The 24,375-nt window shown below is 51.3% G+C and overlaps 4 protein-coding genes and 1 long non-coding RNA gene across 6 annotated transcripts; 2 read left to right on the plus strand and 3 right to left on the minus strand.

The window, feature by feature from the left end:
- Positions 1-450: 450 nt before the first annotated feature.
- Positions 451-1,945, minus strand: LOC111257765. The gene is made up of 4 exons (XR_002678351.1): positions 1,585-1,945; positions 1,361-1,401; positions 1,196-1,272; positions 451-921 (listed from the first exon to the last, which is right to left on the minus strand). It is a non-coding gene; the product is annotated as an uncharacterized LOC111257765 (long non-coding RNA).
- A 3,594-nt stretch (positions 1,946-5,539) lies between these two features.
- LOC101775188 lies at positions 5,540-6,300 on the minus strand. The gene has a single exon (XM_004973803.4). It carries the CDS (start codon positions 6,207-6,209, stop codon positions 5,844-5,846), a length of 366 nt encoding a protein of 121 aa, XP_004973860.3. The 5' UTR covers positions 6,210-6,300; the 3' UTR covers positions 5,540-5,843.
- A 5,039-nt stretch (positions 6,301-11,339) lies between these two features.
- Positions 11,340-13,001, minus strand: LOC101775587 (DNA damage-repair/toleration protein DRT100). Its single transcript, XM_004973804.3, has one exon. It carries the CDS (start codon positions 12,896-12,898, stop codon positions 11,768-11,770), a length of 1,131 nt encoding a protein of 376 aa, XP_004973861.1. The 5' UTR covers positions 12,899-13,001; the 3' UTR covers positions 11,340-11,767.
- Positions 13,002-16,099: 3,098 nt separating this feature from the next.
- On the plus strand, positions 16,100-19,021 carry LOC101775994 (OTU domain-containing protein At3g57810). Of its 2 annotated transcripts, none has more exons than XM_004973806.3 (6): positions 16,100-16,990; positions 17,097-17,566; positions 17,710-17,831; positions 17,986-18,026; positions 18,140-18,238; positions 18,588-19,021. In XM_004973806.3, exons 2-6 carry the CDS (start codon positions 17,116-17,118, stop codon positions 18,757-18,759), a joined length of 885 nt encoding a protein of 294 aa, XP_004973863.1. In that variant the 5' UTR covers positions 16,100-16,990; positions 17,097-17,115; the 3' UTR covers positions 18,760-19,021. The 2 variants fall into 2 exon arrangements, with proteins under 2 accessions (XP_004973863.1, XP_004973864.1); XM_004973807.2 differs by having other exon boundaries at positions 16,100-16,398.
- A 2,625-nt stretch (positions 19,022-21,646) lies between these two features.
- On the plus strand, positions 21,647-24,142 carry LOC101776946 (receptor protein kinase-like protein ZAR1). The gene is made up of 2 exons (XM_004973808.2): positions 21,647-23,159; positions 23,240-24,142. The coding sequence occupies exons 1-2, from the start codon at positions 21,812-21,814 to the stop codon at positions 23,857-23,859; spliced, it is 1,968 nt and encodes a 655-aa protein (XP_004973865.1). The 5' UTR covers positions 21,647-21,811; the 3' UTR covers positions 23,860-24,142.
- Positions 24,143-24,375: the final 233 nt, after the last annotated feature.

Here is a 24,375-nt window from a genome sequence, read left to right on the forward strand (position 1 = left end):
CACCATATCAAGAACAGAAGATCTCTCCAATCATTTGGCCAAAAGAAAATAAAGAAAACGAAGGACATATTCTCACTATAGGGCATAGGGGGAAAAAAAACAAGACATGGAAAAAGCAAACCTTTTCCTTTTCTTGTTCCAGCATCTTTCTTTTCTTTTCTTTGTCATTTTTATAAAGAGAGGTGATCTGACTCCGATGCGACCAAAGTGCCGTGCCCCATCGCGCGGTGTGGGATAACCGGGAGAAGCTGTCGGTGGTGGTACAGCCACCGGCCATCTCCGGTACCCGTGCGGCCGTGCGTATCAGAGAATTTGGCTTATGTTTGAGACGGGCCAATTACTGTTTTGCCCGTGGCCAGGCCAGCCGGCCTCATTCTCTAGCTCAAAGAAGTTTTCGTCAGATGACACCTGCTCGATTGACTTGGCTTTATGACGAAAGTGAGCCCTGCAGAAACAAGTTTATTCGATTAAGCGCCAGAAAACAACGCTCAACAACCAGATATCGTGTCTCGTTGAGGATGTCAGGCCACCACTCGCAATGCTGCTCAAAGTAGACCATGCAGTGCCAGGTGGGCCCTGTAAATGGACCAGATGTATACTAGCTTGGTGTATCAACAAAAACCCCCACACGATCGATCCTGCCAATGCCAAGTGCCAACGGTCGGTGAGAGGGCCTTTTCAGTTCTCATTATCATAGTCTGAAGCATGCCTACCATTCCGTCCTGACCAAAGAAGCAGCTTTGCAGAAGAATGTTTATACACACGGAATCATTCGTGCACTGAGGAAGCAGCGAATTGGTGAATTGCTACACTCACAGAAGCTTCAAGTTGAGTTGCAAATGTCAGCAGCTCAGCATGTACGTCAGTACGTCCACACGGCTCACCAGTGGTCAGCCATGTGCTGGATGCAAAGATCTTTACCTGCACGGCAGGCCAGATCAGATCACATGAATTTGTACATGTCTTCATTTATTTTATTTTATTTTATTTTTGCCGGGGAGCGATTGCCCATACACGAGGACATGTCACCAACGACACACCGTATTGCAATTGCAATTGCAACACCAGTGTGCCGGTCCATACCACCTCACCATCAACCCACGGACAGGACCCTTGCAACCCTACTGCTAGTTTCAGAGCAAAAACGCCGCAGCCAACTAGCCACAGCAACAGGAGTAGGTAACTCGGTACTGACCTGGAGTCACGTTTGAGTGACGTTTGGAAGGTGAAGGCACAGCACGGGCTGAAAGGGCCACCACACCACACATGCACCTGCGCTAACACAGCAGCAGAATGATGGTTAGGACAGCAATGTTTCGTTTACCTCCATTAGGGATGAGCAGAGCCAAGCTATACATACCCGTTGGAGCGCCATCATGGCGGTTCGCCGAGCGAGTGAAGCTGGGAGGAGGCAGAAAATTGAAGGAAAAGTGTAAGTAACACATAAGATGGAACGGCATGGATGCTAGTAATGATTCTACCCACCCTTTAGTTTCAAGTATATGTTACTTTGAGAATACATGACCAGCCAACGGGCAAGTGACCCAGTACCAGTACCCAGTAACCAGAAAGCTGTCATCATACCTGCATTTGCACAGACAATACCCCTCTCAAGAAACTTCGCAACTCGAATGATCAAGAATCAAGATCCGTTTGAAGAGAACTTCGCGCTTCATTTTGGAACTCTCCCTCCTAAAGACAGCATCACTGAAATCAATCAACTTTGGAAAGGGATAAGATTAGCTACCAGCAAAAGCAACACAGCCTGACTGAAATATGAATTGTCCTTCACAGACCCCATCACAACTGCAATTCATTGAAATCTACCATCAGGTAAGATGTTAGTGTCACAGCTCACAGCAAGAAGATTGGTTCATAACTTTTGGGCTAAAACTGTAAGCTTGCAACACAAGTTGCCCACATCCAACTTTAGAAATAAAACACCGATGTGCCTCATCATGATGCAACAAGAGGTATCTGATAAGAAAGAACTGCAGCTCTTTCTTAAGTGCACATGCCATAGCTTCCAATCTCTGCAAAGGTTTAAACTGTACTCACACGAAGGTAGATATGTACATACCACCAAAAACTCCATGTATAGTTGAAGCCATTCTAAAATGCATGGAGAACAAATCTACATCAAAGGATAAACAAGCTGCCTCAGAGACTAAGGTTAGTAGACTGTAACGTTAAGAAACAACAAACAAGTGACAGGTCTTTATTTGGTAGACCAGAAATTCAATGAAATCAACTCCCAACAGTTACTTGACAGTACTGTGCATCAGAAACGCTAGTTAACAATATTTAGATTCTCTCAGGTTATAACTGAAAAGTATGGTTAAACTTACAGTATGAAGATTTGTGTTGCAATCTAAGTTATTAGTAACCTGCTTGTTACCTAACGGAATGTAAGCAAATAAAATAGTCCTGTTACCAATTTGAAATTAACAACTTTAGACATTAAACAATTAACCACTGGTTCATGTGCATCCTATGGTCCCCCACAAATGGCAATAGATCATGTTCCTTACTTTTATTTAGGAGTCAACAGAATAGGGAAATTAACATGGGTTCTTGTTCCACTGGTATATCAAATTTGTTTGGTTCGCTTTTATCAAGAGAGTGGCAATTATAAGAATCTGGACAATTTTGGTGAAGGAGCTTCCTTGAATTCATTTACCATTGTGGTTGGCACAACTTCAGCATAGTCTGGAGCATTAACCAAATATCAACCTTTTTCATTTCACATGTCAAATCATAAATAAAGCATTCATGGAAACTAAGCAGGCTTATATGACTCCAGAGGTAAGAAGTTCTCGTGACTAAAGCTGCTGCAGCAGCAAGGGACCTTACAGAGGTAATCATATACAGTGACCAGGAGCAATGCATGCTTGGACATCAAAAGCTGCAGCAATGGAATAAAAATGCCTTTTGCTGGTAAAGATGGTGACAACTATTTAAACCACAGCAAACCACATGATGCTCAAGTGTGTGATCGTAATTGCTAAAAAATGAAGGATGTAGTTTTACACATCAATCCTATCTCCTTGAGGTATTCAATGCATGATTAAAGAACTGAAAGAAGATGCAACAGTGAACTGTGAAATTCAATAACATTTTCAGTTCGCACAGTACAAAAAGCAACCACCCATGCCTTTACTGCTTTGCATCAAGCATGAGACTGAGCAGATGTAAAATAAGTACATGACAAGCGATCGTTAGTAACACATCATGTGCCAGTTTGCATAACTTGGTTATTCCTTTTAGCTTTTTGGTACCCGGTGTTTGGTTAAGGGTATCACTTGCATGTGAAGGCCTAAAAGAAAGTTATATAATACATATTTTAACATGGTTCAAGTGGATAACCTTAGCTAGGAGGCATAACCAATGATGCCCTGATATAAACAATCATAACTGGGTTAGTTTCTCAAGGCATCCAAACTTAGCCTGAGCATGTCCATAGAGTCTAGCTGGGCCAAGACTATGACATGGATCTTTCCAAATTTTTGTAAACCTAGCTGGGCCAAAGAAAAATTCAAACTGGCAGGGTGGATGCACCATTGTTACAATGGTTGGTCCAAAGCATATTTAACATAGACCAGCTTTTGACACTCAGGAGCTTTTCCTCATAAACAGACAGACCCTAAGAACAACACTGAAATAATTGTTATAGGTGGTTTATGAAGGTAAGCATAGATACCCCAAGGAAAGGTTGACAGAAAAATGCGCAGAATTTCTCATGTGATGAGATTGTCAGATATAGGCCAGAAATTGCTAGGTAGTACTCCTTCCAAATGCACAAGAGTGTTGTTTTGTGGTATCTCAAACACAACTATGATGCCTAATTTACATTGTAATATATTATAAGAAAAAATATATAAAAAACTAGTAGACAGCAATATACAAATGTTTTTTTCAAGAGGAATGACAAATCTACACTTTATTTTCAAGTGTATAATTTTAGTATTAACAGATGTATTCTCAGCAAAAGTCCAAAACGTTTGACTGCATGTATCCCACAGGCCACAATGACACTCTGGCAGGAGTATAAAACTTACCTGCTTAGCTGAAAAGATTGACAGGTTGTCTTTTCACAAAGATACCTAAACTAGAACAGAGAAGTCCTTGCCTCTTTCATACAAAGGTTCTCAAACACAGGCCATAGAATTGGGCAGTAGTAGTTTCATGGAATTATTTAAGTGAAGACTGCTACAGATGAATCAGATGGGGCAATATACGTTAAGAGTTAGCTTAATTGATGCCATGTGAGGGATTGATTAATTATCTGGACTCTGGACCATTCAGCAGTGTGGGACGAGATAAGCTGTTCTCAGTCATGCCCATGGAACACATGGATGCATGGAGGTGTGCAGAAGAGCAAAGCACCAAAGTCCAAAGATAACAGAATTCAAAGAGGAAGCTTTCTGTAGTTCTATGACAATTGGGAACAATGACTAGTGACTCCAGTATCTAGTTTTGTGGATCCAGTTGATGCCAATTATAAAGGCTCTGCTCTATCTGTTCCAAGTGATAGAGGAGCTCAAATCTGGGCTACTTTCAAAAGAAAAACTATCATTGAAGTCCATCCCCTTTGAAAAATTATTTCATTAAGATCAAAATTGACTATTGCTCTTTTTGTGAGGTGTTGTGCCTTGTCACCAGGAGCTCATTGCCAGCAATCAGGCATAACAAGACATGTGAGTGAATGCTACCACCAGAACTGGGACTGCTGCTGGAAACTGCCAAGTCATTGTCCCTTCTTAGTCATACAGATTTCTCAGTGCTCTTAACCATGATTATGGGCAAGCCAAACTTGTAACAATTGCAAAGTCACATTTACCTTGACACCTGAATGCATATAGTTCCAAACACGTAAATAGTTAACAATAACAAAATACATGGTCCTAGGTTAGGCATTGTTCTAGTAATTTACTCCTCACTTTCACAAATTTAACTTCAAGGAGTATGCTACATCCAGCAGAAAGGATGCCTGTTTTCATAAATTCAACCACGAGGAGTATAATATAATACTATATCCAGCAGAAAGGAAGCTGTTACGGAATACAGACCCAGATTTGAAGAGCTATAGTTTGGGGGGCAATCTCCTCTAAAGACCCAGATTGAGAGATATTCATCATCGACACATAGTAATGTAAGTGTGACTTCCAACCACTTCCATAACCAATGGCATATTTGTCTATTTGACACAACAATTATCCAAACCTCACAGCTCACATTATCATCTAAACTCGATTATACTGTGTCGCAACGGTTGTGTTTGGAGAAAATCTATTACAAAATCGCTCCCATTTGCAAGTAATTTTTATTTAACCAAATTATTTCTAAAACTAGCAATGCCTTCAGCACATAGTAATATTGCGTATGATCTACTGTGACTTGCAAAGCATCTATAGAGCATTGGGTTTCTGAAATGAAAAATCCGGGCACATGTGGTATATAGATACTTTCATTTCAGACAAAGTATACCACATAATTTCTCACATTGGAATCAATGGCATGTTCGCTAAGGAAGTGTGCATACAAAACATACCACGTGATACATGTAATTATAGCCATGAACAATTTCACTGCAACAAGCACGTGCAGAGAATACAGATGCAAAACATTCAAAGTGTATAGCGTGTCCACAGTTGTGCAACAAGTAGCAAAGACTCAGCACCATAAGTTTGCCAGTGAAAAACATCAACAGGGCTACATATATGGCCATGTCCATCCATTTTTGGATCTCATATGACATACATCATAGTACAGACAGTCTTATTGGAACCGACACAAACAGATAATCAGAAAAATCTAGGGTCCAAGATGATCTGACCAGCGGATCACTCGGCGTCTCCATCGCTCGCGGCACCGGCACCGGCCAGCTCCTGCTGCTGGAGGCGCTCGAGCGCCTTCTGGTGCGCCCAGGTCTCGATTGTGAGGTCCGGCTTGGCGTTGAGGCCGACGCCGAGTATGACGACGGTGAGGAAGGAGGTTACGTAGCAGGGAAGCTCCCAGTCCTCCCACTCCCGCGACTCCCCCGGCGGCGGCGGCGGGCGGTTGAAGAGGTACCCCTTGGGCCGCTCCTCGTGCCCCGGCGTCGTCCACCGGCCCGCGCCCTCGCCGCCACCGCGCACGCGTGACGCGGAGCGGAGCCGCGCGCGCAGCATGCCGCCCGCCGCCGCCGCGGCCGTCGAGATCGCCCGCATCGATGTCGCCGGTGGGGTGCGTCGCCTGCGAGGTTTGAGGAAATGGAGAGAAGCTGTGCTGTGGCCGGTGGGAGTGGTGGAGAAGGGGAAGGGAGAAGAGAGGCCGGAGTGGACTGCAGCTTTGCATATGTGGGCCTTGAGAAGTGAATTGGGCTGGACTGTGCCGAAGTTTTTTTTTTTAACGTGAGGGCAGGAGTACTGCCGTGTCATCCAAGCAGGAGAAGAAGTTCCAGATTACAAGTGCTTGATTACATAAATAAACTATATTACTCGGAGCTTGAAATAACAGTTTAAACATTAAAGAAACTAAGATACATCCGGACTGCCGCATGCACGATGGCGCAGTCCAATTTCCTCCTTGATGTAGCCTTCAACTTGCAATGGTGTCGCTGCTGCTTGCCCTTCAAAAACGCGCCGATTTGGCAGCTGAATTCTGCCATTGGACCCATCTCTGATCCGTTCCCATACTTGAGTTGCAAAAGGGCAGTGCAGACACAAGTGTACTTTCTTGCTCAGAGTTGCCCAGCACACACACTGGATTACATGTCCAGATGCGCGCTGCAAGTTTGTCGGCCGTGCTGCGCCGAAGTTATATGGGAGAAGCCCAGTTGATTGATCCGAATTGGGCTGGACTGGAAACGACTATTGACTTCAGGAATGATGCGCATATCAATTATCAAAGATATCCATTTGCTTAAAAGGATACCAGGCCACTTTAAACGGAAATTTATGTGTGTGACTTGGATAAAAGTTATGTTGCCAATTGCCATTACGTTAAAATTAAAGCCTTTTTCTGGTTTCATGAGCCTTGTTTTTTAGTTTTAGCCCACGGGAGATGAATTTTCTATTTTGTTTTTGCCTAAATCTGATACGTTTTGCTTGTAGGATTTTGTTTGTGGTTTGCTTTCTTTCCAGCTCAAGTAGTACATTCAAAGTGTACTTGAGGTCTAACTATGGACTTGAATTCACTCTTGAAATAAAACCACTTAGGAAGTCCCTTTGAAAGATCATCGACCTGGATAAAAAAAATATGAGAACGATTAGTATGAAGATACCGTGCATTTCACTCATTTTATATTTACGGTGGAAGGAAATACTAGGTGGAGTGCTCCGTCATCTGAGAAAACAGAATAGTAGTAGTACGCTTGTGGAGTAGAATGGCAGCATTTAGCCATTAATGGAGCACGCAGTAGCCACTAGATCCGGTGAAACGTAATGACGGACGGACAAGGGCAGAGCAACGAGGAGGGAAGAACGGGCCCGGAAACAGGGCTGCATTAACTGGTGAGTGTAGTGGGAGTAGTGACGGTCTGACGGACGGACACGACAAATCATCATACTCAGGTGATTCTCATAATTCATTCATGGATCCATATGATGAATTTTCTTTGTCGGTAATATAATCTCCATGCATTGCTGCAGGCCCCACCTGCCGATTTCTGTAGACTGTAATGCAGGGTACTATGCTAGATTATTTTTTAGACAAATCAGCAAAGCTGTCAATTACATTAAAAAAAAGATGAAGCTCAAATTAGGTGAAACAACAAATGGAAAAAAAAAAGCAACACAATCATACCGCACCACGTCAACGCACTCAAATCAACTTAACAACACATCAGTCGGTTGGATTGGGATATCAACGTGGTTGCATCACTCCACTCGACAATGGCGGCAGAACCGAAGCCTTACCGCTGCACCCACCAACATTTTGCACGCTCAAGTAGTCGCCGAAACCTCCATGTGTGGCCCTACGTCAATAGGAAACCGAGAGAAACAGATCGCACCGCACCGAGAAGGCCACCGCCATGCAGGACCCAGCGACGTGGTGCCGCTGCAACACCACAGTCCACCCGATAGAGTGATACCGCTAAAAGACCTCTCGCAGGCTGCCTCGCAGTCGCCACCGCAAAAAACACAAAGGCGTGGGGGCCTCGCCACTTCGGCCGTTGGACTCCACTCATCACCTCAAGAATCACCGCGCGTGGGGGTCTCGCCACGTCCGCCACAGTACTCCAAGTCGTGGATCTGTTTCTTATGTCGCCATCAGAATGATGAGCAATGTTGCCCCACTTCCCAATGTCTCCATCAAACAGCCAAACCACCACCACAGATCGACTTCGCCTTGTTGCTTCACCCGTGTATAAGCCCTCCGCCGCCATGCCAGCATGCCAAGGAAGTCGCTTGCGCCATCTTCCGACGGTATACCGCACCGGAGCAGCCCAGCAAGGCTAAGCAACCCGCTGCAATCTGCTGCAAGTCTAGTCGTTTCATGATGTCGTTGTTGTAAGCACCGTGTTCCGACGCAGTCCCACGCCACACTAATAGCCGCCAAGCAATGCCAGTCGCCACGGTCTGCTGCAAGCAGCCAAACCGACACCCATGCGACAACCCCTAGCCGCCACCATAATTGTGATCGCCTCCATGTGAATTCGGCAACCCTAGTTAAGCTTGGCATCCTGCACTAAGTTGCCATGCCGCGCCGCTAGCCCGTCGTGGCGAAACCGCCATTAAGAGTATCTTAGCCCCCTTTAGTGGTTTTTGATGATTTAATGATGCAAGCTTAAATATATAACAAGGTTTCAAGTGCATAAGCAGGTTAAAAAGGATTATTGGTCATGAAGCACTTGTGATGGACCCCTCAAAAGGAAATGAATAAATAAACGGCATACCTTGAAAACTAAATTTATTTTCAGTTTGAATTTGAGTATAGAAATGCTGCACTATTGAGAGGGATGCGAAATCTCTGATCTTTACGTTGAAAAATGTCCTAACAAACCTATGAGAGACATCTTTGCACCTGCACATCACATGAGGTTACTTAGAATGGTGCTAACTTGAGAGTTCCGGAATTTTCCAGAAAATCTCCGGAATCTTCCGAAAGCTACAGAGTTTTCGGAGAAGTTCCGGAGGTCCGGATTTCACCGGAAAGTTTTTCGGAAGATTCATTCCGGAACTTAACCCCCCAATGGCTAGTTTCGGGGTGAAGGGGTATAAATACCCCCTCACCCCCTCCCACAAAAGCTCCCTTGACTTCTCACTGTGCTGAACTTCAGAAAAGCTTCTAACTCCCCTCTTTGCTCCCCTTTGGCATTCTTTGTGAGATTTGGTGGGGATTTGAGGAGGAATTTAAGAGAGAGCAACGGAGAGTGCTAGTGAGTTGAATCTCCATCTCTTGAGTACTTTGTTCTTCGTCAAGCTGGAGATTTCGCGTTTGTTACTCTTGGAGCTTCAAGCTCCTAGCCGGCTAGGCGTTACCCGGTTGAGCATCCAAGCATTGTGGCTGCCTTGGGAAGTTTGTATTACCCCGACTATTTAGTAAGTGACTCTAGCTTGATCTTTGTGGTCGGTAGAGGGAGGAAAGTGGCTTAGGAGTGAAAAGGCCACCCTTCGTGGGTCCTCAACGGAGACGTATGCTTCAAGGTGTGAAGCTGAACTCCGAGAAACAAATCCTTGTGTTTCTTGTGCTTGTTCTTAAATTCGTTCATATTCAAGCATAGAACATATTTCTAGGGTTTGAGTTTGATCTACTTTTCTAGCAAGTTTTCAGCTGTGCTATCTCGTGCCAAAGGCTTAGAACAACCTGTTGCATAACCTATATTCGTTGATTTACTTTTCAGCAAGTTTACCTTGAAATTGTAGTTCAAATCTGTCATTCTCCGAAAAAATCCAAAGATTTCTCCGAAAATTCCGAAAGTTTCGGAATTAAGTTTTGCAATTTCCGAAATAATCTCCAAAAATTTCCGAAAGTCACTGATAAACTTGTTCGAAGTTGTAAAATTTTTCAGGTTCGATTATTTATCCCCCTCTAGTCGACATCCTAATCCTTTCACGCCGCCACCGGCTGCAACCTCCCATCACCAATGGCATCACCAGTAATGCTACAAGTTAAGGTGGGTGTCTAGAGACAACGCCTCCAAGGAGGTGATGATGCCAATGGCGCTGCCGTCGCTCGTCCAGAATCAGGATAGGATTTTCACCCAGAGAACCCCGCGCAACAGAGATGGGCTCCAAGATGACGCTCCCAATAGGGAGAACGATGGCCTAGGGCGCCGTCGCCATCGCCGCCAACAGGATCGCCGGCGGAGGCTTTCGCCCGAAGAATTCCATCCCTATCTGCATGCTCACAACACAGCAAACCCAAGACCGCAGCCACGGAAGCCCACTCGAGGGCGACGCCGCCACTGTGCCGCCACTCGGCCATCTCGCTACCTCCTCCCAGCCGCACCTTCGTCGCACACCCTCGTGCCCGGCAGCCTGCACGTGCTGCCGCCAACGCGCCTCCGTGGTCCGTGCTGGTAGCCTTCCACGCACCTCGGTGCCGCCTCCTCGCGCCACGCACCAACTCCACGAAGTGCTGACCTACCGCCGCTCGGCCTCGTCGGCCCGCGCTGGCCCCCGCCGCGCGGCCTCGTCGCCCCGTGTCTGCCACCACCGCGCACGGCCTCCTCGCGCCTGGACGCCGCTGCGCCGGGAGAAGTCTCAAGTGCCACCGCAGGCGACGGATCCACCATCGAGGGGTCCGGATCCAGCAGCGGAGGCCCCGAATCCACTCCGGTCGCTGTCGTCGTGCCTCAAACCTCGCGGCCGCCACGTCCCTCGTAGCTCCAAAGCGCCGCCACCTTGGCCCGCCGCACCGCGACCGCCATCACCTCCGTGCTCGCTCGCCTCGGGTGCGTGGCCATCAGATCCAACCGAGGCAGCGCCGGATCCGTGGCCACCCACCAACGCCACGGCAAAGGCCGCTCGTGTCAGCGAGCACCTTAGGTGGCTGGGACGTCCGCGCCACCGCGAATCACCCAAGGCGCGGGAAGAAGGCCGCACCACTACCGTCGAGCTTGCAGAGGCCCGCTCGAGCGGCAGCGCGACGGAGGGAAGCGGGTAGGGAGGAGGAGGCAGCGGCTTGGGTTTGGCCGGCCGGCCGGGACGCGAGCGGTTGCGTGTGCGCAACCGTGATCCTATGTTAGATTAGAAACATGTGCTGGATGTCCAAGCATGGCACTATAGTACATACTTGGATAATCTAACTGGTCATAGTCGACACTGACAGTCGACAGTTGCCCCCATCATCCACTGTTTAATTAGAACTCAAAGCCATGCACAGCTAACGTTATCCACAATTTCGCACACAACTTCACAAACAAGCTCTCAGCACCTCTTTGATCTTTCTGCTTCTGACACTTGTACAGACCCAAGCTTTAAGCACCCAAGCTTTAAGCAAAGAGAAATCACAGAACTAAAGAGGAAGAAATCAAAGGAGGAAAGCACACATATTTCCCTTTTCCTCACTCGTTTTAACTTCCCCTCATCACACCACAACGCCAAAAGCTGTCGTCATCTGTACCCAAACCTATACGATTACCCAGGTTAATCAATTAACCTCGCCGCACGTACGATACACAACGTACGTGCGCCGTCACGCGGACGTAAAAAAGTTTGTTACGCGTCGTGCACGGTATACCACGTCACACACTGTATACGTAGCAGGTAGCACAGAGCAGGCGTGTCCGTCCGGCTCTGATCGACCCGGCCAGCCGGCAGGACGCCGGCGGCTGGTAACCTCACGTGCACTTGCCGAGCGGCCCGCCGCAGAGGCAGCTGTTGCCGCCGAACGACTCGGCGTCGAAGTGGTTGAAGGGCGGGCCGGCGGGGATGGCACCGCAGAGCCGGTTGTGGCTGAGGTCGAGGTGCCCCACGTAGGCCGCCGACGCCAGCGACCTCGGCACGCCGCCGCTGAGCCGGTTCCGCGACAGGTCCAGCAGCATGAAGTAGGACTGCGGCGTGAACACGTCCGGGACGGCGCCCTCCAGGGCGTTCTGGCTCAGGTTCAGGATCCCGAGCCCGCTGTTCCGGAGCAGGCTCGCCGGGATCCCCCCCGACAGCCGGTTGCCGCCGAGGTACAGCGACGTGAGCACGTGGGCGGAGCCGAGGCCGCCCGGGATCGCGCCGGTGAGCTGGTTCTCGGAGAGGTCGAGGTCGGCGAGCCGGGGCATGGACGACACCGACGCCGGGATGGGACCCGACAGCCGGTTCCGGCCGAGCAGCGCGCGGCTGAGCATGACGAGCTTGCCGAGGTCGGCGGGGACGCGGCCGGTGAGCTGGTTGTTGGCGAGGTCGAGGTGCTTGAGGGAGGCGAGGGAGGTGATGGACCCCGGGACGGCGCCGGTGAGCTGGTTGTCGGCGAGGTTGAGCACGGTGAGGCGGGAGAGGCTGCCGACGGCTGGCGGGATCCCGCCGGTGAGGCGGTTGCCGGGTAGCTCGAGGATGCGGAGGTAGGGTAGGTCCGTGGCGACGCAGGACGGGATGGGCCCGGAGATCTGCTTCCAGTCGGCGAGCACGAGCGAGGAGAGGCGGCCCAGGCGGCACACGGCGTCGGAGACGTACCCGGACATGACCCCCGACGCGGGCCGCCCCGCGGGGGCCATCACCGCGTCCTCGGCCTCGCCGCGGAGGGTGAGGTCGGCGACGCGGCCGTCGGTGGGGTCGCACGCCACGCCGTACCACCCGGCGCAGCAGTCCGCGCCCGACCACGACGAGAACACGCCCAGCCGCGCCTCCGACAGCGCCGCGCGGATCGACAGCAGCGCGTCGCGGTCCGCCGCCGAGCACGCCGCCGCCGCGGCGGCGAGCGGGGCGAGCACGGCGGCCAGCAAGAGGAGCGCCGTGGCGACGGCGGGAGATGACGTTGCCATTGCTTTGTTTGGCTTTGGCTCGAGTGGACGACAGTGCCGAGTGGCGAGCTCGCTGAGCGGAAGAGATTAGTAGAGGCTGGCGGAGCGTTGGATTGACCCTCTTGCCCTCCGGTAAGCGCGTTCGTTATCGGTGCTTCTTTAAAGCCAGACCCAATTTTGAGCCGCTGCCAACTGCCATGGTGAGTTTGTGAGAGAAATCGTAGGTGACAAAGAGCCTGTATGTTTCCACCCTCCTAAAATTTTAGCTCCTAAAAAGTGACTAAAGAGCCAAACACTATGACTAAAAGTTTTAGGAGGCTTCAATTTTTTTAGAAGTTTCACCCCCTCCTAAAACCTCCTAAAATTCATCATGGACCAAAAGTTGCCGTTCTACCCACTGGTTCAGTGGTTTACGCGTAGCTTAGCAGTGATCGGCAGATTTACATGCTGTGAACTTCCATTTCCAAGGGTAAAAGAGGCAAGCTGGGAGCAAGTGTGTCTGCAGGGCACGTGCCTGGAGCTACCGGCGGCGAGGCGCCTTTATCCCCTTGCCACAAACCCACAAGTGCGTATATGTGCGTTCGCCACAGAGCGTCAGCTTGTGCAGGCTGCAGGCGCGCGCTACTGTGTTCGCAGCTCAACGCAGTGAAGAGTGAAGAGCGATGAGGAGGGGGGGCCTGGGCAAATGATGGCACGATCTGCCCGCACCAAACTAGATTGAATGCTGGAGCCGTTTGGATCTCGACCGGGCAGAGGGAGGAGGATCCGTCGCCGGAGCCGATCATGCATGGCATCCCCGCACCCCACTCAAATCTGCCACTCATGGCAGCGTCAGCGTCGAGCGTGGCGGCCCATCCAGGTCGGGATCTCCGTCGGTCACGAGGAGAGAGTCCAGGACCACGTCCCCGGGCTCGCGCGCGACGCCCCTCGGTTGGGTTCGTTGGACGCTGTGCATGCATGCAGTGGTGCGCGGCGAGGTTGCGTCGCGGCGCACGCGAGAGCGCGGAGTGGCGGACGGCGAGGGGAGGGAGAGGGACCGATCGGCACCCGGCAAGGCATGTGCTCGCCCTTCTCGCCGCTGTGCGTATGGATAGATGCCGCGTCGCGTCGGAGGATGGCCGGCAGCCGGCCCGGGCGGCACAGCACGTAACCGCGCACATGGACGGGTTCGCTGCACGTATATATGTCCGTGACGGGCTGACGGGAGCACACAGGGTGGCGGAGGCGGACGGGGAACTTTCGAGGGCATGCATGGTGGGTCTGCCTTTGCCACGCCCTGGCGACGACACAGGCAGATGCAGCGCCTATGGAATGCCTCAAGCCAAGGATAATCGTCAGGACTCAAGACCTTGGCTACGTGCAAAAATCAACACGGATCATTGCGCGAACAAGCTTAAGTTTTTTTTTTTCAAAACATAAGTTGTTGTTACTAACACAGTAGAACAGAGGTCAAGCTTTTTTTTTTTTTGAAGAATCAGAACAGAGCTCAAGCTAGGGTGGTAGTAAATGGTAATCAGACTGTGCGAGCGCGGATTGACCACGTGCCGGCTGCCGTCAATGCGGCGGTGGGCCGTACACCCGTCGCCGTAAAAACGCGGTGCATGGACATGGACGCATCGCATCGATATTCGATCCCCTTCGCGTACGAGCGTTTCATTCACACGCCTCCTTTGCCAAAGCTGAGAGATGGTCGACTGCAGATGGCGGTAGGTACTACAGGCGTAGCTTTGCTTTGGAACACATGTACTCCAAGCTTCGAGACGCGTTTCTTTAATGTAATGTAATGATGCGGACACATGAAGCATGGCACACTCCTGGGGCTCTATTTCCGTCAATTTCCTCGATTCGGCGCTTGGATTCTCTGCTTAATGGAGAGTCCAACACAGGAGGTGGTGTCAGCACCATCACAGAGCAGAGGAGCCTGTGGATGCTTCGGCCTCTGAGATTTGATCTGGAACCTTGAGTGGACCGAGGGTTCGGACAGGTTCCATCAGGGAGCATCCACGGCGATCTTGACGGGCTCCAGGAGTGTGATGCCATGTTGGTTAGTGTGGGGGCAGGCAATCAGGACACGTTTTGCAGCACTGTGTCCCCGCCTTTCTTCTTCGTGAGGTATTTTTTTTAGAAATCGGGTATATATTTCACGTATATTTTTTTTTGTTACATCTCAAATCTTACAGAGATACTCTTGAAAGAAAAGAATATTACAACTAAGTCCTTGTAAGTTCCTCCTGTCTTCCTCACCACCGGCGGCCGGAGCACCCAGCTTGAAGCCGACCTCCTCCCCCACGAAGGAATATAGTTTTTTGTTGCCGTCTTGAGCAGCCCATCAAACACGCCCTACTTTGTAACGCTGAATGACCCAGTTGAAGAAGATGACCATTGGCCATCACATCGCCAGACAACGAGGAATCTGACGCCTCAAGAACCGCCAGAGATCCCAGCTCATCAAACAACGACAAACCCCGAAGGGGAGCAGAACCATCAAAAAAAGGTGGAAACAAAAGCCCAACCTAGTTTCTCAACAAGTTGGTAGACCTACCTCCCTAATCTTCCGCCAACGTTGACAGAGACGAGGAAGGGATAGAAGAACCTGATGTTGCCACCACTCGCGATGTCGGGAAACCGCCGGAGATGTCGGAGGAGCCCATGCCGAAGCTCGAGATGGCATCATCCTCTCCGCCTCTCCATCATCACACAATGGAGCCGCAGTAGCACAGGGAGACGGACCCACACCGCATCATCGGCATGGTCAACCCTAACCCTAATCTACCTAATCCAAATCTAGTAGAGTAGGATGTGTACAACGGCCACCCAATCCACAGGTCCCCCACCACACACACAATGCCGACGAGACCGCCATAGGTAGGGAGGACCCGACAGATTTGGTGCTGGAGTGAAAATCGCCCTCAACTCGCTAGAGAGGGGAAATGAGAGGAGACCAGAAGACCAACCTTCTTCGTTCATCAGGTACTTGGGCGAACACGAGCCTCCTGCGCAAGATGATCAGCCCAATCATCGAATCAGGCCCGCGTCATCGAGATGATGATACATAGGCAGAAATAGGCCCAAGCATCTGCTGGTTGCTTCATTCACGGGCTAGAATAGCCCAATATAAAACTCACAAGGGCCAGGCCCATGGATCGTACTGTGGTGTGGCCCCGTGCATGGTCCGCACTTCCGGGTAGTAGTAGATTGGCGAATCCTCTGGAACTTGCGCTTTCGGCTTCGTCCCACCGAGCTGACATCTCCCATCCTCCCTTCCCTCGCCGTAATTCCATCTCCGTCTCCATTTTCGATCCCACCCCCATCTCGCCATTGTCCCGGCTCGAAGCAAAACCCGCTCGTCTCGGCTGTCTCGTCGTCGGAGCACTCCTCCTTTCACCCCTCCGCCACTTTTCCCAACCGCACAAGGAAAAGGCGGAGGATTAATCTTGCAGCGCGGGTGTTGCCGCCGTCCCCCCTCCCGCGCCTCTCGCGGCGTTTGGAGCTCCTCTCCCTGGATTCCTTCAAATTCGGAGGTACTGCGTGTTCTTACAACTGATTTGGGCTCCGCGCTGCACTGTTCGTCGGTAGCAATCCTACTGTATTTCGTTTATCCGTCTGTCGCATTTCAGATTAGAGTAATGGATCGGCATTGTGGATTCGATGACATTGAATCGCAGTTAAGGCTGTGCGCGTCTCCTTGTAAAGGTTTAGCCGCCGACAATGTGATGGCATATGAATGCTGGCAACTGTTTCGGCAATCTTTAGCTTCCCTTGCTTCCAATGTTTTGTTTCCCAAAGTCTGCATAAGTTAAATACCCCAGTCCGAGGGCAAGTAAAGAATATAACTATACAGGTGTTGCGTTGTTAAGCAGCCAACCACCATATAAGACGGTAACTAGTACCAATTCTTTAGCAAGTCATCTAGTCCACAACCTTGTTGGTCTTCATAGTACCGATGCGTTTGCCGTCTTGCGGATAATGTTACGATTGAAGACACCATGTTGCTGCTGCCGATCTGCGTGTGCTAGCTGCTTAAACAATTTGGGGTCAACTGGACTAGGTATTTTAGTTTGGAGAATGCTCTCTTATTTGAAGGCTAAAACATCCATACCGAATCAAGACTATGTAAGAACCTGCTTGCCTTTTCTTCTTAAATGATATTGCTGTGCTCCTGCCCTTTTTCCCAACAAAAAAAGAAGTCATGCTGTGCTATTTCTCCATAAATATGCAGCTAATAGCGCTTTAACTGGATGCGGCTCTACTCACCTGCGCTCTGTTTGCGGCGATCAAGCATGCATTCCCATACTAATCAGTTCCAGGGAGGCTTCACACACAATATGGCCTTGTGGAAATGCTCGCACTCGCAGTCAAGCGCTTACCATGTGAAATCGTCTCAACCACAAAGTCTGAAGTACTTTGTAAGCTTAATGGGCCAACAATTCCGTTGTGGACTGTCAACTAGAGAGGGTAGTCTAAGTGTAAAACTTGACATGCCTTCACAAGAAAAATCGAGAATCAGCTGGAACTGGAAAGGTATGCATCAGAAGATAGGAGGTGTAGCCGGTGGACTTTGCTTTGGTTTTTCGGTTACTGGACTAGCAAGCGCTGAGGTTCCTATCATTAGAATCAAAGACAACGGCGAATCTTCATCTACCAGTTCAACTCATGGGAAGAAAGTCTACACAGATTATTCTGTCACTGGTGAGAAGCATCCACATTTTTTGGTTTAACAAATGTCTTTTATGGATTATGCAGTGCCTTCTATACTTCATAGTTACAATTCGTTTTATAAAATAATGGGCATTGACCTCATTGCTTGTGACTGATTTATATGGATCCCCCAGGTATTCCTGGAGATGGAAGGTGTCTATTCCGCTCTGTGGTTCATGGTGCGTGCATTAGGTCAGGGAGACCCATACCTAATGAAGATCTTCAGAGAAAACTAGCTGATGAATTGAGAGCAATGGTATGACTTGGATGGTTCATTGCGATTGTTGTACTTGATGACTGGTCATCCTAAATTCTTCAGAGCCTAGGGAAAAAAATGAAATTCTAATTTTGTTATTGATTGTTAGTGTAGTTCCTGAAATAAGCTCATGTGTATTTTTCTAATTGAATAGGTCGCTGATGAATTTGTAAAGAGGCGGGAAGAGACTGAATGGTTAGTTAATACGCTTTCTCTGTTCCTCTATGTCTAGAATGAAACTGAACCATATGTGGTCGCTGCTGATATATTGCTGAACTATTACATACATTGTTATACAAAATTTGCAGGTTCGTTGAGGGGGATTTCGATACATATGTTTCGCATATTAGGGAGCCACATGTGTGGGGAGGTGAACCAGAATTGTTCATGGCTTCCCATGTTCTTCAGTAAGTAGCTGCATTTTATTTTATTAAATGCATTTCAAATTTTGTTAGGAGCAATCCCTAACATTTAAGCTTACCAACACTTATCTCAAATGTCTATTAGTGCAGTGTCATCATAAGTTGAATAGTGTTGAGACGAAAAAATATGGACCATTTGCTTTCTATACTTGATTGTAATTTGTATGGGGGGAAATACTATCTCCTATTTTCTTCATATATTACCACCTTATACAATAACCTATGCAGTTTCTTTTGTCACTATTCTCATGTCAAATCTTTATCAACCCCCAAGTGCCAACCGATAATGCTCACTAGAATACATTCTGATGATACATTATTATGTTGTGCACAGGATGCCGATAACTGTTTACATGCACGATGAAGATGCGGGTGGTCTGATAGCAATTGCGGAATATGGCCAGCAGTATGGGAAAGAGGAACCAATCCAGGTCTTATATCATGGTTTTGGCCATTATGATGCTCTACAGATTCCAGCAAAGATTGGTTCCAAGCGGAAACTGTAGAAATATCGAGTTCAAAATTGAAACGATAAGTCATGGGGTGATATCTTTCCCATTCTTCATATGCAAATAGATATTACTAAGGTGCCGAGTACTAACCTTGTTGGTGTTTATACCACTTACTGAACATTTAAGCTATACGCATCTGTACATGTGAATGTGGAAGATGGGCTTTGATGAGGACTTGAAACGGCATCAAATCACCAAGCAGAAACGCTGTTATATAATTCAAAATGACTCATGAACAGTCACTTCTTGAGTTTTTCTTTTCTTTTCTTCTCCTTCCATATCATCTATATTCCCTTTATCGGTTGATACAGAATTCCAGATGCTAACTGCCTACCTTTGAGAAAATTTTGAAACAAAAAGTTGCAATGAAGAATGGAATGTGTATTATAACATGATATACATGCTTTTGAAGTTTGATTGCTGAATTTTACCCTGAAAATTGAACCTGTCGTCTGTAACTACACCAGAAGTCAGAGCTCAGAAGAGGCCCCATCATACCGTACACTAGTTACAGCATGTATACATACAAGGGAAAAAGACCAACACCATGCTTTGGTTTTCAGCAAGTCCAATACTTTGTTTGGAATGAGCATGTGAAGAACACCTCAGACAACGAGTTGTCTTGGAATTGAATTGGCAACAGATCGTTGAATTGGCAACAGATCCCTGTGTGGTCCTCCAGCTCAATCATAGACTCATTCTCGTGCAAGCAAATATTAACCCACCGGGTCTACGTTAGACGGAAACAATAGCATTTTTCAACTCTATGGATTATCTTCATGCTGCTTTGTTATAGTCAGTGTCCTCTGCAGGGATGCGTGTAAAACTCGGTTGTCAAATTTTTTTTCTTGCAGGCAATGCTGCTTGCTGTCGAAGGGGTTTGGTTTGATCGTGTGCACGGCTGGACTCATCGGATTGAGTCGGTAACTTGATACTGCAAGAGATACTGAAAAGCTGAAACGGCTGATTTGTTGTGAGAGAAAAATACTGTTTGGTGGTTGATAAGCCGGCTGAATAAGCTGAAGCGAACAGGCCCACTACTCTTACATGCTGAGTGCTGAAAGGACATAGCAGGTTGCCTAATATGAAGCTGTGAAAATAAGGACGTGTTTGGCAGCCTGGACAAGCGTTGGGCCAAGCCCATGGGCTGCAACACAGCCTGTTTGGTAAGTTGGACCAGGACACGTGGATGCATCGCACGATTCTCAAAGCGCTACAGAAGCTGCACGGCATGGGCGTGTGGCGTGCGGTGGGCAGGCTCCCGCGGCAGCTCGTAGCAGAGTGCCGCCCTTAGCGAGAGGGAGAAGACCGACGGTGGTAACTCTACCACATCTTTGTTGCAGGGTAAGGCTACTCTACTGTACATCTTAGTCAGCACTATGGGTTGCAGATTTACCTATCAACATCTCTGCATCCCATGAGTCTGACTGAGCTGGCTCATGGGCCAGGCTGAGGAAGTATAGGCCACCAAATGTGCCCTAACGTCCAGCAGCAGCAAGGCAGGATCCATAGTAGAGAAGAGAGGTGACTGGATTTTAGATCCTTGCTTCTGAAGTTGTTCGCACTGGCTCTACCACTATGTAATTTGGAATGTTCTCCCTCGTGATTGATTATTATTCCCTTCGTTTCAAATTATAAATGAAATTATAAGTTATTTTAATTTTTTTTAGAACCAAATCATTTTATATTTGATCAAAATTATAAGTCATTTCGCAGCTAGAAGGGATCAAAACAAAGCACGGGTCCACTTTGTCCTGCGATGCAAAGGTTAGTAAAAGCATGCAACCTAGCCCGGCGCCCGCCCACCAAACCGGCTGTCCACTCCGGAGCTCCGCCGGCGGTCCCCGTCCTCTGCCGTACGCACTCTACTGCTGCCCTGCTCAATGAAACCGTAGTTGTCCCGTCAAAGTTACGGCGCAGTCAAGGGGGTCACTCCGGCGGGGTGAAGCCGTAGTTGTCCGGGGAAAATGGAGCGGAACGGAGAAGAGCCGCCGCCGGTGGAGTTTATTACCGACGACGAGGTGCTTCCCCGAGCCGTGGGCTCGTGGCGGCGTGCTTCCCCACCTTCTCTTCTGGCGCTACCTCCCCCGTCGCGTTCGGGAATCACAGGCCTGCTGCTCTCCCGCCCCCCGCGCCTCCCGATGCCGCGTCGCAACAAGCGCAAGCGCAGCCGTGCGCCGCACCACGGCCCAGCCAAACATCGGCGCACGCACAGGCTGCCGATCTCTCTACCCCCAAAGAACACAACTAGACGACGGTGGAAAAAACACGCTTCAGATCTGAAGCTGCGAGCATCTCACTACGAATTTCAAATGGCGTCACGACACCGGCTGTATTTTTATCCAAAAACAAACACCGCTCCCAATTCCCAAATCCGGAGTCAGACAGCTCGCGCAACCGCCATGTGCCCTTCTCGTTTGATTTTTGAACGGGGACGGACACGGACCGAACGCCCAGGTCCCCCCACCGGCCCCACCCCGCAGCGTCAGCGGCGCCCCAACCCCATCTGCTGGAACCCTCGCAGCAGAGCCCCAGTGGCGTTTTGCGTTTATTACCAGCGGAAGAATTGGTTGATTAGTCCTGGGGATCATCTATAATCCTTGAGATTTCCCACATGCAAACACGCTCGGATTAACTTTACTGCACACCAAAAGTCTCCTCTCTCCGAACAAAAGCTTCGAATCCACCAGCCCCACCTCACCCTCCAGCGCGTCTCCCCGTGCCCCCACCGCATTCAAATCGCCAACCCCAAAATACCCCTGCCTTCTTCCCGAAATCACCAACAAAACCGTGCGTGAAGCACCGAGCCAGCTACCCCGGTTGGGGGCTGTCACGTCATTTCATGCCTAAATCTCGGTCACCTAAACCCACCCCACGCCGCCCCTATCGCTCTCGCCTGGCCGCTTCTTCTTCCCCTTCCCCTTCTCTGCCTGCAGCTGCAAGCCTGCTGCGACCTCGCTCACGGAGTCCGTCCCAAGGAATGGCAGCCCTGTGATTTGTGCTCGTACTCGTGGTTTTTCTCCCAGCTCCGGGACCGGCGTTCGCAATGGCGGCGGCTCCACGGGCACTGGCTGTAGCGGTGGCGCTGCTGGCGGCGCTGGCGGCGTCCGCGGCGGCGCTGAACACGGACGGGCTGGCGCTGCTGGCGCTCAAGTTCGCGGTGTCCGACGACCCGGGGGGCGCGCTCGCCACGTGGCGGGACGCGGACGCGGACCCCTGCGGCTGGGCGGGGGTCTCCTGCGCCGGCGGCGGCGGGGGCCGCGTCGCGGGGTTGGAGCTCGCCAACGCCTCGCTCGCCGGGTACCTCCCCTCCGAGCTCTCGCTGCTGTCCGAGCTCCAGGAGCTCTCGCTGCCCTACAACCGGCTCTCGGGCCAGATCCCGGTCGCCATCGCCGCGCTGCAGAAGCTCGCCGCGCTCGACCTCGCGCACAACCTGCTCTGCGGGCAGGTCCCCGCCGGGATTGGGAGGCTGGTCTCCCTGGCCCGCCTCGACCTGTCGTCGAACCAGCTCAACGGGTCGCTTCCCCCAGCGATCGCGGGGCTCCCGCGGCTCTCCGGCGTGCTCAACCTCAGCTACAACCACTTCACCGGCGGGATCCCACCGGAGTACGGCGGGATTCCCGTGGCGGTCAGCCTGGACCTCCGCGGGAACGACCTCGCCGGCGAGATCCCGCAGGTGGGGTCGCTCGTCAACCAGGGCCCCACAGCGTTCGACGGCAACCCGCGGCTGTGCGGCTTCCCGCTCAAGGTCGAGTGCGCCGGCGGGGTGAAGGACGAGCCCAGGATCCCCGAGGCGAACTCCGGTATGAGCGACCCTGGCGCGGCGGCTGAGGTGGGGAGGAGGCCGCCGAAGCGGCGGTCGTCGCCGACGGTGCCCATTCTCGCCGTCATTGTGGTGGTGGCCATTGTGGCGGGGGTCGTGCTGCAGTGGCAGTGCCGGAGGAGGTGTGCCGCGGCGGCGAGGGACGAGGAGAAGGAGTCGGCGAAGGAGAAGGGCGGGGCGGTCACGCTCGCCGGCAGCGAGGACCGGCGCAGTGGCGGCGGGGAGGAGGGTGAGGTGTTCGTCGCGGTGGACGACGGGTTCGGGATGGAGCTGGAGGAGCTGCTGCGGGCCTCCGCCTACGTCGTCGGGAAGAGCCGCGGCGGCATTGTGTACAGGGTCGTCCCCGGCCGCGGCCCCGCTGTCGCCGTCCGCCGCCTCAGCGAGCCCGACGACGGCGACAGCGACGGCTCCGGCTGGCGCCGCCGCCGCGCGTTCGAGGCCGAGGCTGCCGCCATCGGCCGCGCGCGCCACCCCAACGTCGCCCGCCTCCGCGCATACTACTACGCCCCCGACGAGAAGCTTCTCATCTACGACTACCTCCCCAACGGCTCCCTCCACTCCGCTCTCCACGGTAACAATGTCGCGTGTCTTGCCTTCTCTTGCCCGTGCATTGCATCCAAAGCTAACGCCGGCGAGTCTTCCATCTCTCAGGTGGCCCGACGGCGTCGCCGACGCCATTGCCGTGGTCCGTGAGGCTGTCCATCGTGCAGGGCGCGGCGCGGGGCCTGGCGTACCTGCACGAGTGCAGCCCGCGGCGGTACGTGCACGGCTGCATCAAGTCCTCCAAGATCCTTCTCGACGACGAGCTCCGCGCGCACGTGTCCGGGTTCGGCCTCGCCCGCCTGGTCGCCGGCGCGCACAAGGCCGCCACGGGCGGCGGCTCCAAGAAGCTCGGCAGCGCCGCCTGCGCGCTCCGCGGCGGAGCCGTGTCGTACGTGGCGCCCGAGCTGCGCGCGCCCGGCGGCGCCCCGGCCGCGGCGGCGACGCAGAAGGGGGATGTGTTCGCGTTCGGCGTCGTGCTGCTGGAGGCCGTGACCGGGCGCGAGCCGGCGGAGGGCGAGGGCGGCATGGACCTGGAGGCCTGGGTGCGGCGCGCGTTCAAGGAGGAGCGGCCGCTATCGGAGGTGGTGGACCCGACGCTGCTCGGTGAGGTGCACGCCAAGAAGCAGGTCCTCGCCGTCTTCCACGTCGCGCTCGGCTGCACCGAGCCCGACCCCGAGATGCGCCCGCGCATGCGCGCCGTCGCCGAGAGCCTCGACCGGATCGGCTGAAACCGTGGAACGGCGACGGCCGCCGGCGGCCGCCACTGATCAACAACTAGGTCCAACGCATAAAGACTCGGTGTAGTCCTGTAGATTAGCAGTAAGCAATGTGGATTTGGAGACGGTAAACGTAGGCTAAGAATCATCCGGGCGTCCAGTAGTCAATCTGAATCACTCAACGTAGCAGCAGCTGCAGCCTTTGCAGCCGAGCTTACTTTGGAATCTTTTGTGGCATTCTGTAGATCATGATCTTGATCCCTTCCAAAGCAATTCTGTTACCAGAAATTTTCTATTGTTTTGGCACTGCCCAGAACTGTAGCGCTTTGGTGAAAAGCTCGCGCTCCTCTTGACGATTGGGAGCTGGAGAGCAGAGAGAGCACGGAGGCTTGCTCTTTTTTGCTGGGCTGTTCACCTTTGGCTGAATTGACTCTGAAAAGATGCGACAATAACACAAGGAGTGCTGCGCCCATCTGGTCGCTTGGTCAGTGCTCAGTGCACTGTCCCTTTGCCTGTGCCGTGCCGCTG

The sequence above is a fragment of the Setaria italica genome, chromosome VI, assembly GCF_000263155.2.
Source record: "Setaria italica strain Yugu1 chromosome VI, Setaria_italica_v2.0, whole genome shotgun sequence".
NCBI classification, from domain to species: domain Eukaryota; kingdom Viridiplantae; phylum Streptophyta; class Magnoliopsida; order Poales; family Poaceae; genus Setaria; species Setaria italica.

Coding starts and splice junctions, on each gene's coding strand:
- LOC101776946 (XM_004973808.2), top strand. CDS start 21,812: ATGGCGGCGGCTCCACGGGCACTGGCTGTAGCGGTGGCGCTGCTGGCG. Junction 23,160..23,239: donor CCTCCACTCCGCTCTCCACG/GTAACAATGTCG, acceptor TCCATCTCTCAG/GTGGCCCGACGGCGTCGCCG.
- LOC101775994 (XM_004973806.3), top strand. CDS start 17,116: ATGCGGCTCTACTCACCTGCGCTCTGTTTGCGGCGATCAAGCATGCAT. Junction 17,832..17,985: donor CTGATGAATTGAGAGCAATG/GTATGACTTGGA, acceptor CTAATTGAATAG/GTCGCTGATGAATTTGTAAA. Junction 18,239..18,587: donor ATGGCTTCCCATGTTCTTCA/GTAAGTAGCTGC, acceptor TGTTGTGCACAG/GATGCCGATAACTGTTTACA.
- LOC101775188 (XM_004973803.4), bottom strand. CDS start 6,209: ATGCGGGCGATCTCGACGGCCGCGGCGGCGGCGGGCGGCATGCTGCGC.
- LOC101775587 (XM_004973804.3), bottom strand. CDS start 12,898: ATGGCAACGTCATCTCCCGCCGTCGCCACGGCGCTCCTCTTGCTGGCC.